Genomic DNA, 17,695 nt, shown 5'->3' with positions numbered 1-17,695 from the left:
ATATGTATGTAATGAAAACTGTATGTAGTAGCCTTGTGTACGAACTTAAACCTTCACTGTCACTGAATGTGTAGTCATACGCAGACTATTGACATTATGAGTGACTACTAATTATGAGACTTAGTTTATACCAGAGAGTATAGAAGCAGAGAGACGAAACGCTCGTGCTTTTTTGACAGATGGCGCTGCTGTAGCGAATGCTGCCATCTTGGGCTGAATACACCAATGACTCTTTGGCTGTGGACGTATGACGAGACGTTCTTTTTGGAGGTGAATGGACTTCCCAGTACAAACTCAAAAATAGCCCTCATTGAAACAGATCGATTTCATTTCAACGAGTCACTTGACTAACGACTCACGTCACGAATGACTCGCATGACAAAATGTCAATGTTTACTTTTAGTTAAGCAAGGGACACGAACAACGGTCTCCTGGGTGGGGGGGGGGGGGGGGTACATACTGTGTTTGTTTGAACAATCCACCCAGCCCTCCCTCCCTGCTGCCCTGTTTGGTTTGCAATGGAGTGGTCTCACTGACGTCACGATCTCCTTAGTTACCAGGTCGGTCGGCCATGTTGGAGTACATACAGATCCTCCATGGCGGCGAGTAAACAAGGAAGTGCGGCGAAAATACCATACTTTGAATCACTGGATAGTGCATCAAAGGTTCGCTACCTTGCCAAATTGAAGGTTATTGGTAACTTGGATCCTTATACGATGAGTGCAGATCGTTTCAGTGCCGATCCTACTTACCTTCCATCGGTAAACTACGCCAACATCTACACGTATCTCGTGAACACCCCGAGTCCTTACACAAAAGACGAGTTGGAGTGCTACAAAGGGCTCGACGCTTATAATCAGTTTGTCAGTGGATGGGTCCGAGACGTCAAAGCAACGGTCGTCGAGAATTCTCATCTCGTCATTGGAAGGGTAAATATATACAGATCTGGTCAGATATTTAGCAATATTCAATGTTTACTCAGCGCAAACAGACACGTGTGTTTGTTTACATTGTACGTGCATGTCATTGTGTGCGTGTGTGTAGGAATTCACTTTCAACTAACTCCTAACTTCATCCCCCCCCCCCCCCACACATATATATATATATATATATATATATATATATATATATATACACATATATATATATACATGATACGACGTTAAACTCATATCAAGCAATGCTGAGGCTGCATCGCTGTGTTTCGCCTGTTGTACACGCTCGACACGTCTCTGGCACCGACTGCTGTCACGGGCCGATGAAGCTTCGGTAACCTTCTCATGTCCATGTTTAATTTATATTTCCTTTATTAAATACTGTTCACAAACGAATTTGTAAATAAAATCACTGACCACTTATAAAGTGATCCGCACATACTCGAGTGTACCCCAAATTCCATTCCTTTATATCCCGAGAGATGCGTGACAGCCATTTCTCGCGACGTCGCTTGGATAGCTCCTTCGTGTCATTTCCTTGATGTGTAATGACCGCTGGCAAACCAAAGAATGATTTCTTGTCTCTATCAGCTCTGCTGCCACAACCAAAGACAGCACAAAAGTTCACCATGATCGATAGGTTCTGCGACTCAGCCGTGCATGCCAGTGGCTGTGTGTACTCCAACATGTACTCCAACATGGCCGACAGCTAAACTGTGACGTCACACGAGACCACTCCATAAGGATGTGGGCGTGTTTACGATGGAGTTAATTGCAAGCCCAGTCCGTCCGTCCCTGCAAATCCAGTTCCAGTTCCTCTGAGGAGGCTAATAGAAATATGGAGTATGATAATGACAATGATAGAGAGATGGACTTCCGTTGTACTTTAATGGACGGACTTGGTACCTGTTTCCAGATATATGGTGTAAATTGTTGTGCTCCAGTCGCAGCACTCTGAGAGCAGATAGACTGGTTGAGAAGTCGACAGGTAGAGCTGTTAACTGGTTCCAACTGAGATCCAGCTTCTCCAGGAAGGACAAAGAGAAAAACGCCTGTGGAGAGGAAGAAATACAGACAGAGAGAAGCATGTATTTAACTATTGCGATTATTTCCATCTTCCCTGTCCCCCTCCCTTGACTGTGACCCAGATGGACCCGAGGTCATCTTTTGAACGATTCTTCCTTTCTATTATTATTAATCCTTTATTTTAGCTTTCTCCTCCTCCACCATTGTCACTCTTTTCCTCCATCTGGTCCCCTTCACTGTTCATTGGCCTACATGTTAATTTGTATATGGGGAAGTGAGCTCTGCATGTGGAGAGGCATTCTAATGCCAGGTGTGAACTCACGTTATAGCTGTCCACTTGTGAATGGATCACCTGAGACGCATGTCAATGCAGGTGTGAACAGGGCCACTGACACTTCTCCTCTTCAACTGAGGCCATATCCACACTCGTCCAGTTTTCCTACGTTTACACTGACGGAGATCGGTTCTATTTGACAACTCTGCATCCAACGAGACACGGACTAGTGTAGATATGGCCTGAAGGTTACTACTTCCCTCTCTTAAACCTCTACTGAGATATCAACTGCTGTCAACGCCTGCATGTAAACTCAATACTTCAACTGTTTTCAGTGCTCAACACTTCCACCGACATTTCCAGTGCATTCATTTCTTTTTTTTCAACACAGCCTTTCAACTGCTTTCATTGTTTTCACTTGAACTGACATTTTAACTTCTTACAGCATTTACGCATCAACGAACATTTCCGTTTCATGTCTGACTCTTCAGATGGCAGTTCAGCTGCTCTCAGCACTGATAAATCAGCCTCTTGTTTATAAGTCAACTGACATGTCAAATGCTTTTATCTCTTACTCTTTGGATGCCACTTCATGGCATTTACATTGCTTTTAACTCAGCTGCTTTCATACTTGAACTGATGAGTCAAAGGCTTTCAATGTCCATAAGTCAACGAACTGTTTTTATCTCTTTCAGACGACAGTTCAGCTGCTTTTCATTTTGTGTTTCCTTTCAGCGTTTACATTGACACATTAACTCCTTAATTGATTCAACTTCTACTGCGACTTTCATAAATGTACCCTTAACATTCTTTCAAAACTTTCAAAATGTTTCCAATGTTATTTATCAGCAATTGTCCCAAAAAAAATGGACCTTTTTAAGTTCATACGTCTGTTGGTTCCCACCTGTGGTTGCATTTCTTGGATCTGGCTGTTGGTCAGCACCAGCACCCGCAGGGACCACAGCCCGGTGAAGGCTTGGGTGCCAATCTCGCTCAGATTGTTTCCTCCCAGCTCCAGCAGCCAGGTGCCGTGCGGGAGGCCCCTGGGGACGCGTTCGAACCCGCGGTCGCGGCAGTCTACCAGGTCGGCATGCTCGTAACAAATGCAGTGTTGCGGACACGACCATGAGCAATCGACGGATGGAAAAAGGGACGGTGGGGAAAAAAAGGCAAGAAGGAAGATGAGAGGGGCCAGGAACAGGAGACACATGTTTCACCGGAAAGCGAGAGGAGGTGAGGAGAGCAGCCTGGTAGTTAAAGTGTGGAACGCTGAATGAAGCGCGGTAGTTTGATGTCCTCTTTGCCAATCCTCATAGTCAGCCTGGAAATAAGAAAGCAAGCAAAGCACAGACCTTTGACCTCAGAGCTGGTGACCTGGCGACAATCTCCATATCATTCTGGAAGGGTGATCTTTTTTATTTGAATATGATTTCAGAATACATTAAACCTTAAACCAAACCACCAAAAATGATGAATATCTTGAAACTATTTGTTTTACCTCTTTATAGAATGGCCCAACAAGAGCGCACTCACTTCCTACGATCAAAACCATCATTTTCATCACTCCATAACTGACTTGAATCTTTCTCACAATTGCTAGGGTCCTTTTAGCAGAGGATTTGTCATCCCTCCCTCCCTTCCCCATGCAAATGTTTTTACATAATCACAGCCATTAAGAGCAGAGCAGCAAGGATTAAATCCAGCCAGTCTGTCTGACATTCACACGCCGATAATGGCATAAAAGCAACACTGTTATTCTGCATTTATTTCTTCTTCAGCTACAGAATGAGCAGCTTGTTTTTTCCTCAGAACTTCTTTGCTATCAATGCAAATAAAAAACATTTTTGTACTGTACAATATTTTGAAGAAACATTGCATGATTTATTTTTCATTTTTTACACTCATAAAAGTGTATTTTTTTTTACATTTTTCCTGACAAAAGCTGTCAACAATTAACCCCACACAAAAACAAAGAGTAAAATCGACATCGAAAGGACACCGATGTCATCTTCGAGGTCTGGGCCTCCCTCTTCCCAACTCACCTCCTCTGCTGATGGAGAGCCCAGACATCCGCGTGCTGCATCGTTGACTTTGTACACGTCCTCTCGTGTCACTGGAGGGCAGCTCGGTAAAGACGAGCTTGTGGAGATGACGGGCAGGTAGAGAAACAAAGACAGAGTGATGATGCTCGGCGGAGATACTCGGGGCGTGCAGCTGTGCCAGTAATCCTCTAAGCCCGTCCAATCACCAAATGTCTCCTCTCATCCACTAAACTCTGGCAGCTTTTCTGATGTTTTCATCTCTGTCTCTGCCCCCCCCCCTCCCTCTCGTTTCCTGCTAATACCACTAGGGAGCCTTCAGCATCCCTCCATCCATCTGTTCCACTGACTTTATTATTATATAAAGACTGTTGACCTCGTATGAAGAGTTTGCGTGTGAATGTTTCAGAGGGTGCGGCAGACAGGCAGGGAGCCAGATGGATGACCCAACAGGAAAACAAAACCGCAGCTGATTTGCCCACAAAACGTCCCATGTGAGCGTCCATGCTGGTTCTCAGGTTGGGTTTACAACCAGGCGCAGCGGACGCTTGCCCAGGTGTGCCAGAATGTACGTTTAGGGAAATGGTTTGTTTGGGGAATGTGGTTCACAAAAGCTACTGACATAGTGGCCTGAAGGGTCCTGGTCCACAACCTACAAGTTCCTGTTTCAATCATCTATCTTGCCTTGAATATAATACTGGAAATGTGCAAATTGGGATAGTGAGATAAAAGGAAGACGCTTACATTAAATACAAAATAATGTATGAATGGAAAAAGAACCAGTAGGCTATGATCATGAGTAGATTCAGATTTGCTCACAGCAACTTGAACAGTACACTTACATAAACATCCCACTGGTCATTGTAATCAGTGTCAAGAAAAGGAGACACGTCCTGTTTTCAAACAGGAAGTATGAAGTGGAAAGAAGGGCTGTGATGGCAGGAGTACGGGGCGAGGACGAGGACGAGGACAGGCCAAGATGAAAGAAAACAGATATTTTTAAAAGCATCAAACGAGGCTGTGCCAGAATCGGACGACAGTGGACGATTAACTCCAATAGGGGGCAGTAATGCATCGTAAAGGATGCCATCTGCCGTAAAAACAACAAGAGAAGAAGTGGTGGTTGTTGTGGGTAGTGCCAGTGCACCATGCAGCGTCGAGTGGTCATTCAACAACAGAAGAAAAAATGTCAAATTACCAGTCCCTCTGCGGAGCTTTAGCTCGTGTTCGGAGTAACAAGCGGTGTTTTCAAACCACCGCGTGATGTTGACGAAGCCGGAAACAGCAGCGACGCAGTGCTAACTTCCAGCTAACGTTAGCGCAGGAAGGTAAGTTAACGTTACGTTGTCGACGTTTAATCACATTGCTGTAAAAGTTACCGCTACAACCCCGTCTGTGCTTGTTATTAATACAGTTTACTGATACTAAACGTCTCTTTGTGGCTAGAGGTGCACTTTGTCCTGAGTGTGATCTGTAATGTTACTTGTGTTTCACTAACGTTAGGTCAGACAACTTCCGTTAACTTCTCTCTACTGTCCAGCTAGCTAAACATACATTGAGATGCTTTATATGAACATTCAGGGAAGACGTTATCTCACAGACTTTACCACAAGAAATTCATTTTTGGAATTGCCCATAACTTTTTAATAAAGGTTACATTTAAAAAAACAAACAACTCTAAAGGTGTCATATTTGAAGTCACCTGCTTTGATGAAAGCTGACATGTTGGTTAACGCTTGAGTGAACTTTGACCCTTATTCAGTACCTAACGTTGTGTGCCAAACAGGATGTCCGAATGATCATAACGTTGCATAAATTATCATTCGAGTTCTGCACAAAAAATATTTTAGTTTGTAACAAATTTGAAAAGAAAAGTGTCACAAACAAATTGAGAGACAAACGACCTGTTTCTGTCTGTGATCATTGCACCCCGTGTGTTGGACTTTACACAATAGTTTACAGAACATTTAAAAACACTCTTACTTAGAATGGAAAATCGTTGCTGTGTAAGCTGAGTGTTTATTCTAAAGACAGTTGAGGTGTTGTTGACTGTTAATACTGTACAACTGACAAAGTTTTAATGTATTTCCACAGGAAATGCATTAGGGTAATTTATTACTCATTTGTGGTCATGATACAACAACTTTATTTTCTGAAAAACAAAGTGGGAAAGAAAATTTTTAATGAAAGGATATCAAAATAAAGAAATGTAAGTATGAATACAGACATCCATAATATTTTTGTCACAAAAATATGCGATGTAAACCGACTTTGTGTCTTAATGTCACCGTGCCAAGCATCCACTTTCTCTGAACAATAAAGGGATCCTTCTAACATCCAGGTAGTTGTTTGCTAAAAATGTAACGCTTTTGAACAAATATTGCATCTGTTGCACGACACCAACATTTTTCTTCGAAAAGGTGCAATTCTGTTTCCTAACCCAAGCAAAGCTCTGTGACTTGAATATAATGTTGATGCATGGATGCCCTTCCGCCGTAGTATTTAACAGTCCTTGTGTTGTGGTCCTGCAGCAGCCATGGCCGAGGCCGGAGCCCATCTGACCTCCACGGCCGCCGCCGAGCAGCCGTCCATCTTCGAGGTCCTGGCTCAGGAGTCTCTGATGGAGGCGGTCCGACCGGCACTGAGACACGCCGTCAAGGTGAGCGAGCGCCTTCAACCTCCGCCAACCGTCTCTTACTTTTTCTATTCATTTATTCATTATTATTTGTTCTGTGTCAAACATTTGGAATGCATTTGCGCGGTGTTGTGTAAGAACTTTCTGGTAAATATGAGAATCCGGATTTTTGCCGAAGATCACTATTTTTGGGAACTTCCACGTCTTTTGTTGCTTCTGAAAAGCTTTTTATTTTGCTGCATTGTACTCAATTTAATTAAATTATATATAATACAATTTTTGGAGTCCACAAAATTAAATAATTGATTTAATTGTATGAGTTAATAAATACATAATTATTTTAATTAATAAAAAAATATTTTTAATTAATGGAAAATAGATGTATATTTAAATGAGACGGCCTATTGATAGAACGAGCCAGAAATTGTGTTCTTCCATTAAATTGCTCTAACCAGCCCCGTGTTGGCGACCCTCTCAGGTTCTGGCAGAGTCCAACCCATCCCGTTTCGGCTTCCTGTGGCGAAGCTTCGACGAGCTCTCCCTGCTGCTGGACGTCCTCCTCCAGAACCACTTCCTGTCCCACTGCAGCGCCTCCTTCTCCGAGAACTTTTACGGCCTGAAGAGGGTGTCGGGGTGGCGAGGGCTTCCCGTCCGCGGGAGGCTGCGCTGGCGCTCCCTCCTCCTGCTGTGCCTGGCGCCGTACCTGCGGGCCAAGCTGGAGGCGACGCTGGCGCGGCAGAGGGATGAGGAGGACTTCTCCATCCGGCTGGCACAGACCAGGAGCCAGAGGCTGTACCGGGCGGCCGTGGCGGCGTACCCGTACGTCGGCTCCGCCTGGCAGGCCTGGGCCTTCTGCCAGCAGCTGCTCTTCATCTTTGGAGTCGCCGGGACCCATAATCCCTTGCTGTGGCTGGCCAGGGTCCGACTGGCACGACTTAACGTTCAGGATGTCAGGGACATGGAGCTGAGGAGCAGCAAATCTGGCAACCCAGCTGATGGGAGGTACGTGTCGGCTTAATGTTCAGTCAGTGGTGAGAGTGTTAACCAACCTGTGCCCTCCTCCACGTGGAGGACAATCTATTTTTGACCTTCTTTGAGGCTCACTCGCAGCTGTAAATATTTTTTTGTAATGGTTTCTACTGACACTTGATAACTTCTTGTTAGGTTTTGTCGACTGATATCCAACAGCAGGACTAGAAGCTCTGTGGTGTGAAGTCTTTACTCTTTGCTAACATTTTTGGGAATGAAACATGTCCACAGATGGAGCAGAACAGGCTGCCTCGTATTGTTAGCGGGGCTTTGATCATAGTAATGAACAAATGTGACGAACGTGCACCTAGGGATGGGTATCGTTTGGATTTTATTGATATTAGTACTCTTATCAACACTCTTCTCTGTTCTTACTGATTATTTTGCGAGAAAAGAGGATTCATTAAGAAAATAATCGACATTGCGTTATTATTCTTGTAGGTAAACAAATAGTATTTCTTGAGCAGCAACACAAGAAGTTCCAAAATCTTTTAAAGACATTCGCAGCTAAACAATTAATTTATTCGTCTATTCTTATGATCAAACTCCGTATGGCATCGCTAACGTTACCTGCAGTGGACGAGGATGGACGGCTGCTCCACAAACAGTAGAAAACTGAGCATTTCTGCAGATTAATGTTCTGTGTTTACTGTTTTCGACACATGTTGTGATAAATTGCTGGTGTTAGCTCCCTTACTTGTGAAGGTTTTATTGCATTTGATACAACGAGAGTTCTCAGCATTTACTGGAGTAAATGTAGCCACACTGGATCTTTTTCGTGTGTGTGTGTGTGTGTGTGTGTGTGTGTGTGTGTGTGTGTGTGTGTGTGTGTGTGTGTGTGTGTGTGTGTGTGTGTGTGTGTGTGTGTGTGTGTGTGTGTGTGTGTGTGTGTGTGTGTGAAGCACAGAGAGAGGAGGTTTGAGACGAGGTCTCACTCAGTAACTTCTACAGTACTGATAGCAGTTAACTCCAGACCGTACTTATTTAGAACAGGGTTTCTAGGGTGCCTCCCTACTGAACCCAGGTGCTGTAATTCGGTCACAGAAGAAAGTAAGAGAAGTTAAAGTCAGGAAAATGTTTAACAAGTGTTCTTGCATGAGTCCCAATTTCAGACAAAGCTCTTGAATTCACCACCCACAATGCATTGTTCTCCCGTTTGCAGCCTGGCGCAGAGAGCGTGGTGGTTGATGTCGCAGGCGGCGCGCGGCGCGGCCGTGTCCCTCTCCAGTTCCCTCTCGCTGGGCGTCTTCTTCCTGCAGTTCCTGGAGTGGTGGTACTCCTCGGACAACCAGAGCACCGTGAAGAGCCTCACCTCCCTGCCCGCTCCCCCACCCCCACTCCACCTGCGGCGGGAGCGGAGCGGGCGGGACTCCCCGGCCGACCGCGGCGAGGAAGCTCCGCCCGGTGCCGACAGCAGGGACTGTCCACTGTGCCGCGGGCTTCGCTCCAACGCCACGGTGCTGTCCACCTCCGGCTTCGTCTTCTGCTACCGCTGCGTCTACACGTACGTGAAAGCCAACCGCCGCTGCCCGGTCACCGGCTACCCCACCGAGCCGCAACACCTCATCAAGATCTACTCCCCGGAGAGTTAGTACACGAGTCTACTCACCACGTTTTCAGGTTTACTCTCCCAAATACAAACTCTTCTGGAGAGAAAGGAAGTGGCCTTTTTTTCCCTTTTCTTTTTAAAATAACTCATTCATAATTCATTCAATAATTAGTTTCCCTCTGTTGATATACTTTGTTTTTCTTTAGTATAAAATGGGCTCTGCGATGTACATACTGTTAATAAATATTTCAAATCAAATCAAACTGATTCCAGCTGATTTATATGCGATGCTGCAATTTTCTCTCATAAATAAAAAGTTCTGAAATTGTTTCCACCGTGGTATTAAGGAGATTGAATTATTTTGATTATTTTTTACATTTGTAATAAAGTACAATTGTATTTGTTCAGCGTCCCAAACTCTACTCCGCGTACGCTGAGTTAATGGTGAGGAAATGTTCGCGGCTAAGCTAGCCATTGGCAAGTTGGTGATTGGATGGTTGAAGTTTGTACATTCAGTTTTTCTTTTTTTAAAGGCTGATTACAAAAGTTAACATTTAGTTTCAACTAAACTAACTTTTGTCAAAAAAAAGTTTATAAATTGGGGTTGCAACTAATGATTATTTAAATGTTTTTATTGAGTCATTTATTTTGATCAATTCAGAGTTTGGTTCATAAAATGTCAAAATAGGAGAAAAATGTATTAATTCACTGACCAACAAAGATGTTAACGGAGCGGAATAGAGCAGAAACAAGTGGTTCAATAACCACAGATTTAGTTCGTGCACACACATATCTCTTATTAGAGGATGATAAATAAATAAAGGGATGCCGTGACTTCTTTGGTTTCAGTTAAACGATTCAGTTAAATTAATTTTTCTGTTATTGGAAGTCACATTTTTCAAAAGTGTTCTGTTAGATCATTTATCCTTAAATGCAGCCCTTATTTTACTTGAAATGAGAGAAGAACATTTATTTATTAGAGTACCGGTATGTATTATTTATAATTCATTCAGTTCAATTTGAAATCTGACAAATATTGTTGAGATTCAATTGAACTTTCCATATTTGATTAAACAGTCAGTTGTTGACTGTACAAATGATACAACTAGAGCAAGTTAGACATTGTGATGTTCTGGACCTTTGCATGAGGAAATGCTCTCCAACTGGACCTCACTGATGTGTATGTACCCTTGTACTACACTATGACTTCATTCAACAAGCTATACTATGACTTATTTATGACTTCATTCAACAAGCTATACTATGACTTATTTATGACTTCATTCAGCATGCAATACTATGACTTATTTATGACTTCATTCAACATGCTATACTATGACTTATTTATGACTTCATTCAGCATGCTATACTATGACTTATTTATGACTTCATTCAACATGCTATACTATAACTTATTTATGACTTCATTCAACATGCTATACTATGACTTATTTATGACTTCATTCAGCATGCTATACTATAACTTATTTATGACTTCATTCAACATGCTATACTATAACTTATTTATGACTTCATTCAACATGCTATACTATAACTTATTTATGACTTCATTCAACATGCTATACTATAACTTATTTATGACTTCATTCAACATGCTATACTATAACTTATTTATGACTTCATTCAACATGCTATACTATGACTTATTTATGACTTCATTCAACATGCTATACTATAACTTATTTATGACTTCATTCAACATGCTATACTATGACTTATTTATGACTTCATTCAACATGCTATACTATAACTTATTTATGACTTCATTCAACATGCTATACTATAACTTATTTATGACTTCATTCAGCATGCTATACTATGACTTATTTATGACTTCATTCAGCATGCTATACTATAACTTATTTATGACTTCATTCAGCATGCTATACTATAACTTATTTATGACTTCATTCAGCATGCTATACTATAACTTATTTATGACTTCATTCAGCATGCTATACTATAACTTATTTATGACTTCATTCAGCATGCTATACTATAACTTATTTATGACTTCATTCAACATGCTATACTATAACTTATTTATGACTTCATTCAGCATGCTATACTATAACTTATTTATGACTTCATTCAACATGCTATACTATAACTTATTTATGACTTCATTCAACATGCTATACTACGACTTATTTATGACTTCATTCAACATGCTATACTATAACTTATTTATGACTTCATTCAACATGCTATACTATAACTTATTTATGACTTCATTCAACATGCTATACTACGACTTATTTATGACTTCATTCAACATGCTATACTATAACTTATTTATGACTTCATTCAGCATGCTATACTATAACTTATTTATGACTTCATTCAGCATGCTATACTATAACTTATTTATGACTTCATTCAACATGCTATACTATGACTTATTTATGACTTCATTCAGCATGCTATACTATAACTTATTTATGACTTCATTCAACATGCTATACTATGACTTATTTATGACTTCATTCAGCATGCTATACTATAACTTATTTATGACTTCATTCAACATGCTATACTATGACTTATTTATGACTTCATTCAGCATGCTATACTATAACTTATTTATGACTTCATTCAGCATGCTATACTATAACTTATTTATGACTTCATTCAACATGCTATACTATAACTTATTTATGACTTCATTCAACATGCTATACTATAACTTATTTATGACTTCATTCAACATGCTATACTACGACTTATTTATGACTTCATTCAACATGCTATACTATAACTTATTTATGACTTCATTCAGCATGCTATACTATAACTTATTTATGACTTCATTCAGCATGCTATACTATAACTTATTTATGACTTCATTCAACATGCTATACTATGACTTATTTATGACTTCATTCAGCATGCTATACTATAACTTATTTATGACTTCATTCAGCATGCTATACTATAACTTATTTATGACTTCATTCAGCATGCTATACTATAACTTATTTATGACTTCATTCAGCATGCTATACTATAACTTATTTATGACTTCATTCAACATGCTATACTATAACTTATTTATGACTTCATTCAGCATGCTATACTATAACTTATTTATGACTTCATTCAACATGCTATACTATAACTTATTTATGACTTCATTCAACATGCTATACTACGACTTATTTATGACTTCATTCAACATGCTATACTATAACTTATTTATGACTTCATTCAACATGCTATACTATAACTTATTTATGACTTCATTCAACATGCTATACTACGACTTATTTATGACTTCATTCAACATGCTATACTATAACTTATTTATGACTTCATTCAGCATGCTATACTATAACTTATTTATGACTTCATTCAGCATGCTATACTATAACTTATTTATGACTTCATTCAACATGCTATACTATGACTTATTTATGACTTCATTCAGCATGCTATACTATAACTTATTTATGACTTCATTCAACATGCTATACTATGACTTATTTATGACTTCATTCAGCATGCTATACTATAACTTATTTATGACTTCATTCAGCATGCTATACTACGACTTATTTATGACTTCATTCAACATGCTATACTATAACTTATTTATGACTTCATTCAGCATGCTATACTATAACTTATTTATGACTTCATTCAGCATGCTATACTATAACTTATTTATGACTTCATTCAGCATGCTATACTATAACTTATTTATGACTTCATTCAGCATGCTATACTATAACTTATTTATGACTTCATTCAGCATGCTATACTATAACTTATTTATGACTTCATTCAGCATGCTATACTATAACTTATTTATGACTTCATTCAACATGCTATACTATAACTTATTTATGACTTCATTCAGCATGCTATACTATAACTTATTTATGACTTCATTCAGCATGCTATACTACGACTTATTTATGACTTCATTCAGCATGCTATACTATAACTTATTTATGACTTCATTCAGCATGCTATACTATAACTTATTTATGACTTCATTCAGCATGCTATACTATAACTTATTTATGACTTCATTCAACATGCTATACTATGACTTATTGATGACTTCATTCAACATGCTATACTATAACTTATTTATGACTTCATTCAACATGCTATACTATGACTTATTGATGACTTCATTCAACATGCTATACTATAACTTATTTATGACTTCATTCAACATGCTATACTATGACTTATTTATGACTTCATTCAACATGCTATACTATAACTTATTGATGACTTCATTCAGCATGCTATACTATAACTTATTTATGACTTCATTCAGCATGCTATACTACGACTTATTTATGACTTCATTCAGCATGCTATACTATAACTTATTTATGACTTCATTCAGCATGCTATACTATAACTTATTTATGACTTCATTCAACATGCTATACTACGACTTATTTATGACTTCATTCAGCATGCTATACTATAACTTATTTATGACTTCATTCAGCATGCTATACTATAACTTATTTATGACTTCATTCAACATGCTATACTACGACTTATTTATGACTTCATTCAGCATGCTATACTATAACTTATTTATGACTTCATTCAGCATGCTATACTATAACTTATTTATGACTTCATTCAGCATGCTATACTACAACTTATTTATGACTTCATTCAGCATGCTATACTATGACTTATTTATGACTTCATTCAGCATGCTATACTATAACTTATTTATGACTTCATTCAGCATGCTATACTATGACTTATTTATGACTTCATTCAGCATGCTATACTATAACTTATTTATGACTTCATTCAGCATGCTATACTATAACTTATTTATGACTTCATTCAGCATGCTATACTATGACTTATTTATGACTTCATTCAGCATGCTATACTATAACTTATTTATGACTTCATTCAGCATGCTATACTATGACTTATTTATGACTTCATTCAGCATGCTATACTACAACTTATTTATGACTTCATTCAGCATGCTATACTATGACTTATTTATGACTTCATTCAGCATGCTATACTATAACTTATTTATGACTTCATTCAGCATGCTATACTATGACTTATTTATGACTTCATTCAGCATGCTATACTATAACTTATTTATGACTTCATTCAGCATGCTATACTATAACTTATTTATGACTTCATTCAGCATGCTATACTATAACTTATTTATGACTTCATTCAGCATGCTATACTATAACTTATTTATGACTTCATTCAGCATGCTATACTATAACTTATTTATGACTTCATTCAACATGCTATACTATAACTTATTTATGACTTCATTCAGCATGCTATACTATAACTTATTTATGACTTCATTCAACATGCTATACTATAACTTATTTATGACTTCATTCAGCATGCTATACTATGACTTATTTATGACTTCATTCAGCATGCTATACTATAACTTATTTATGACTTCATTCAACATGCTATACTATAACTTATTTATGACTTCATTCAACATGCTATACTATAACTTATTTATGACTTCATTCAGCATGCTATACTATAACTTATTTATGACTTCATTCAGCATGCTATACTATAACTTATTTATGACTTCATTCAGCATGCTATACTATGACTTATTTATGACTTCATTCAGCATGCTATACTATAACTTATTTATGACTTCATTCAGCATGCTATACTATAACTTATTTATGACTTCATTCAGCATGCTATACTATGACTTATTTATGACTTCATTCAACATGCTATACTATAACTTATTTATGACTTCATTCAGCATGCTATACTATAACTTATTTATGACTTCATTCAGCATGCTATACTATGACTTATTTATGACTTCATTCAACATGCTATACTATGACTTATTTATGACTTCATTCAGCATGCTATACTATGACTTATTTATGACTTCATTCAGCATGCTATACTATGACTTATTTATGACTTCATTCAACATGCTATACTATAACTTATTTATGACTTCATTCAACATGCTATACTATAACTTATTTATGACTTCATTCAGCATGCTATACTATAACTTATTTATGACTTCATTCAACATGCTATACTATAACTTATTTATGACTTCATTCAACATGCTATACTATAACTTATTTATGACTTCATTCAACATGCTATACTATAACTTATTTATGACTTCATTCAACATGCTATACTATGACTTATTTATGACTTCATTCAACATGCTATACTATGACTTATTTATGACTTCATTCAACATGCTATACTATAACTTATTTATGACTTCATTCAACATGCTATACTATGACTTATTTATGACTTCATTCAGCATGCTATACTATGACTTATTTATGACTTCATTCAGCATGCTATACTATAACTTATTTATGACTTCATTCAACATGCTATACTATAACTTATTTATGACTTCATTCAACATGCTATACTATGACTTATTTATGACTTCATTCAGCATGCTATACTATAACTTATTTATGACTTCATTCAGCATGCTATACTATGACTTATTTATGACTTCATTCAGCATGCTATACTACGACTTATTTATGACTTCATTCAGCATGCTATACTACGACTTATTTATGACTTCATTCAGCATGCTATACTATAACTTATTAATGACTTCATTCAGCATGCTATACTATAACTTATTTATGACTTCATTCAGCATGCTATACTACGACTTATTTATGACTTCATTCAACATGCTATACTATAACTTATTTATGACTTCATTCAACATGCTATACTATGACTTATTTATGACTTCATTCAACATGCTATACTATAACTTATTTATGACTTCATTCAACATGCTATACTATAACTTATTTATGACTTCATTCAACATGCTATACTATGACTTATTTATGACTTCATTCAACATGCTATACTATGACTTATTTATGACTTCATTCAGCATGCTATACTATGACTTATTTATGACTTCATTCAACATGCTATACTATGACTTATTTATGACTTCATTCAGCATGCTATACTATAACTTATTTATGACTTCATTCAACATGCTATACTATAACTTATTTATGACTTCATTCAGCATGCTATACTACGACTTATTTATGACTTCATTCAGCATGCTATACTATAACTTATTTATGACTTCATTCAGCATGCTATACTATAACTTATTTATGACTTCATTCAACATGCTATACTATAACTTATTTATGACTTCATTCAGCATGCTATACTACGACTTATTTATGACTTCATTCAGCATGCTATACTATAACTTATTTATGACTTCATTCAGCATGCTATACTATAACTTATTTATGACTTCATTCAGCATGCTATACTATAACTTATTTATGACTTCATTCAGCATGCTATACTAAGACTTATTTATGACTTCATTCAACATGATATACTATGACTTATTTATGACTTCATTCAACATGCTATACTATAACTTATTTATGACTTCATTCAGCATGCTATACTATAACTTATTTATGACTTCATTCAGCATGCTATACTATAACTTATTTATGACTTCATTCAGCATGCTATACTAAGACTTATTTATGACTTCATTCAACATGATATACTATGACTTATTTATGACTTCATTCAACATGCTATACTATAACTTATTTATGACTTCATTCAGCATGCTATACTATAACTTATTTATGACTTCATTCAGCATGCTATACTATAACTTATTTATGACTTCATTCAGCATGCTATACTAAGACTTATTTATGACTTCATTCAACATGATATACTATGACTTATTTATGACTTCATTCAGCATGCTATACTAAGACTTATTTATGACTTCATTCAACATGCTATACTACGACTTATTTATGACTTCATTCAGCATGCTATACTATAACTTATTTATGACTTCATTCAGCATGCTATACTATAACTTATTTATGACTTCATTCAGCATGCTATACTAAGACTTATTTATGACTTCATTCAGCATGCTATACTATAACTTATTTATGACTTCATTCAGCATGCTATACTATAACTTATTTATGACTTCATTCAGCATGCTATACTAAGACTTATTTATGACTTCATTCAGCATGATATACTATGACTTATTTATGACTTCATTCAGCATGATATACTATGACTTATTTATGACTTCATTCAGCATGATATACTATAACTTATTTATGACTTCATTCAGCATGCTAT

The 17,695-nt window shown here is 37.4% G+C and overlaps 1 protein-coding gene across 1 annotated transcript; it reads left to right on the top strand.

Moving 5' to 3' along the window:
- The first annotated feature begins 5,391 nt into the window (after nucleotides 1-5,391).
- LOC306797535 (peroxisome assembly protein 12-like) lies at nucleotides 5,392-9,715 on the top strand. The gene is made up of 4 exons (XM_079297457.1): nucleotides 5,392-5,602; nucleotides 6,806-6,933; nucleotides 7,388-7,911; nucleotides 9,101-9,715. The coding sequence occupies exons 2-4, from the start codon at nucleotides 6,811-6,813 to the stop codon at nucleotides 9,528-9,530; spliced, it is 1,077 nt and encodes a 358-aa protein (XP_079153583.1). The 5' UTR covers nucleotides 5,392-5,602; nucleotides 6,806-6,810; the 3' UTR covers nucleotides 9,531-9,715.
- Nucleotides 9,716-17,695: the final 7,980 nt, after the last annotated feature.

The sequence above is a fragment of the Melanostigma gelatinosum genome (assembly GCF_949748355.1).
Source record: "Melanostigma gelatinosum genome assembly, contig: scaffold_189, whole genome shotgun sequence".
NCBI classification, from domain to species: Eukaryota; Metazoa; Chordata; class Actinopteri; order Perciformes; family Zoarcidae; genus Melanostigma; species Melanostigma gelatinosum.
The sequence above is the reverse complement of the archived record's forward strand: the minus strand, read 5'-3'. Positions and strand labels throughout refer to the sequence as shown.

Coding starts and splice junctions, on each gene's coding strand:
- LOC306797535 (XM_079297457.1), top strand. CDS start 6,811: ATGGCCGAGGCCGGAGCCCATCTGACCTCCACGGCCGCCGCCGAGCAG. Junction 6,934..7,387: donor CACTGAGACACGCCGTCAAG/GTGAGCGAGCGC, acceptor CGACCCTCTCAG/GTTCTGGCAGAGTCCAACCC. Junction 7,912..9,100: donor GGCAACCCAGCTGATGGGAG/GTACGTGTCGGC, acceptor TCCCGTTTGCAG/CCTGGCGCAGAGAGCGTGGT.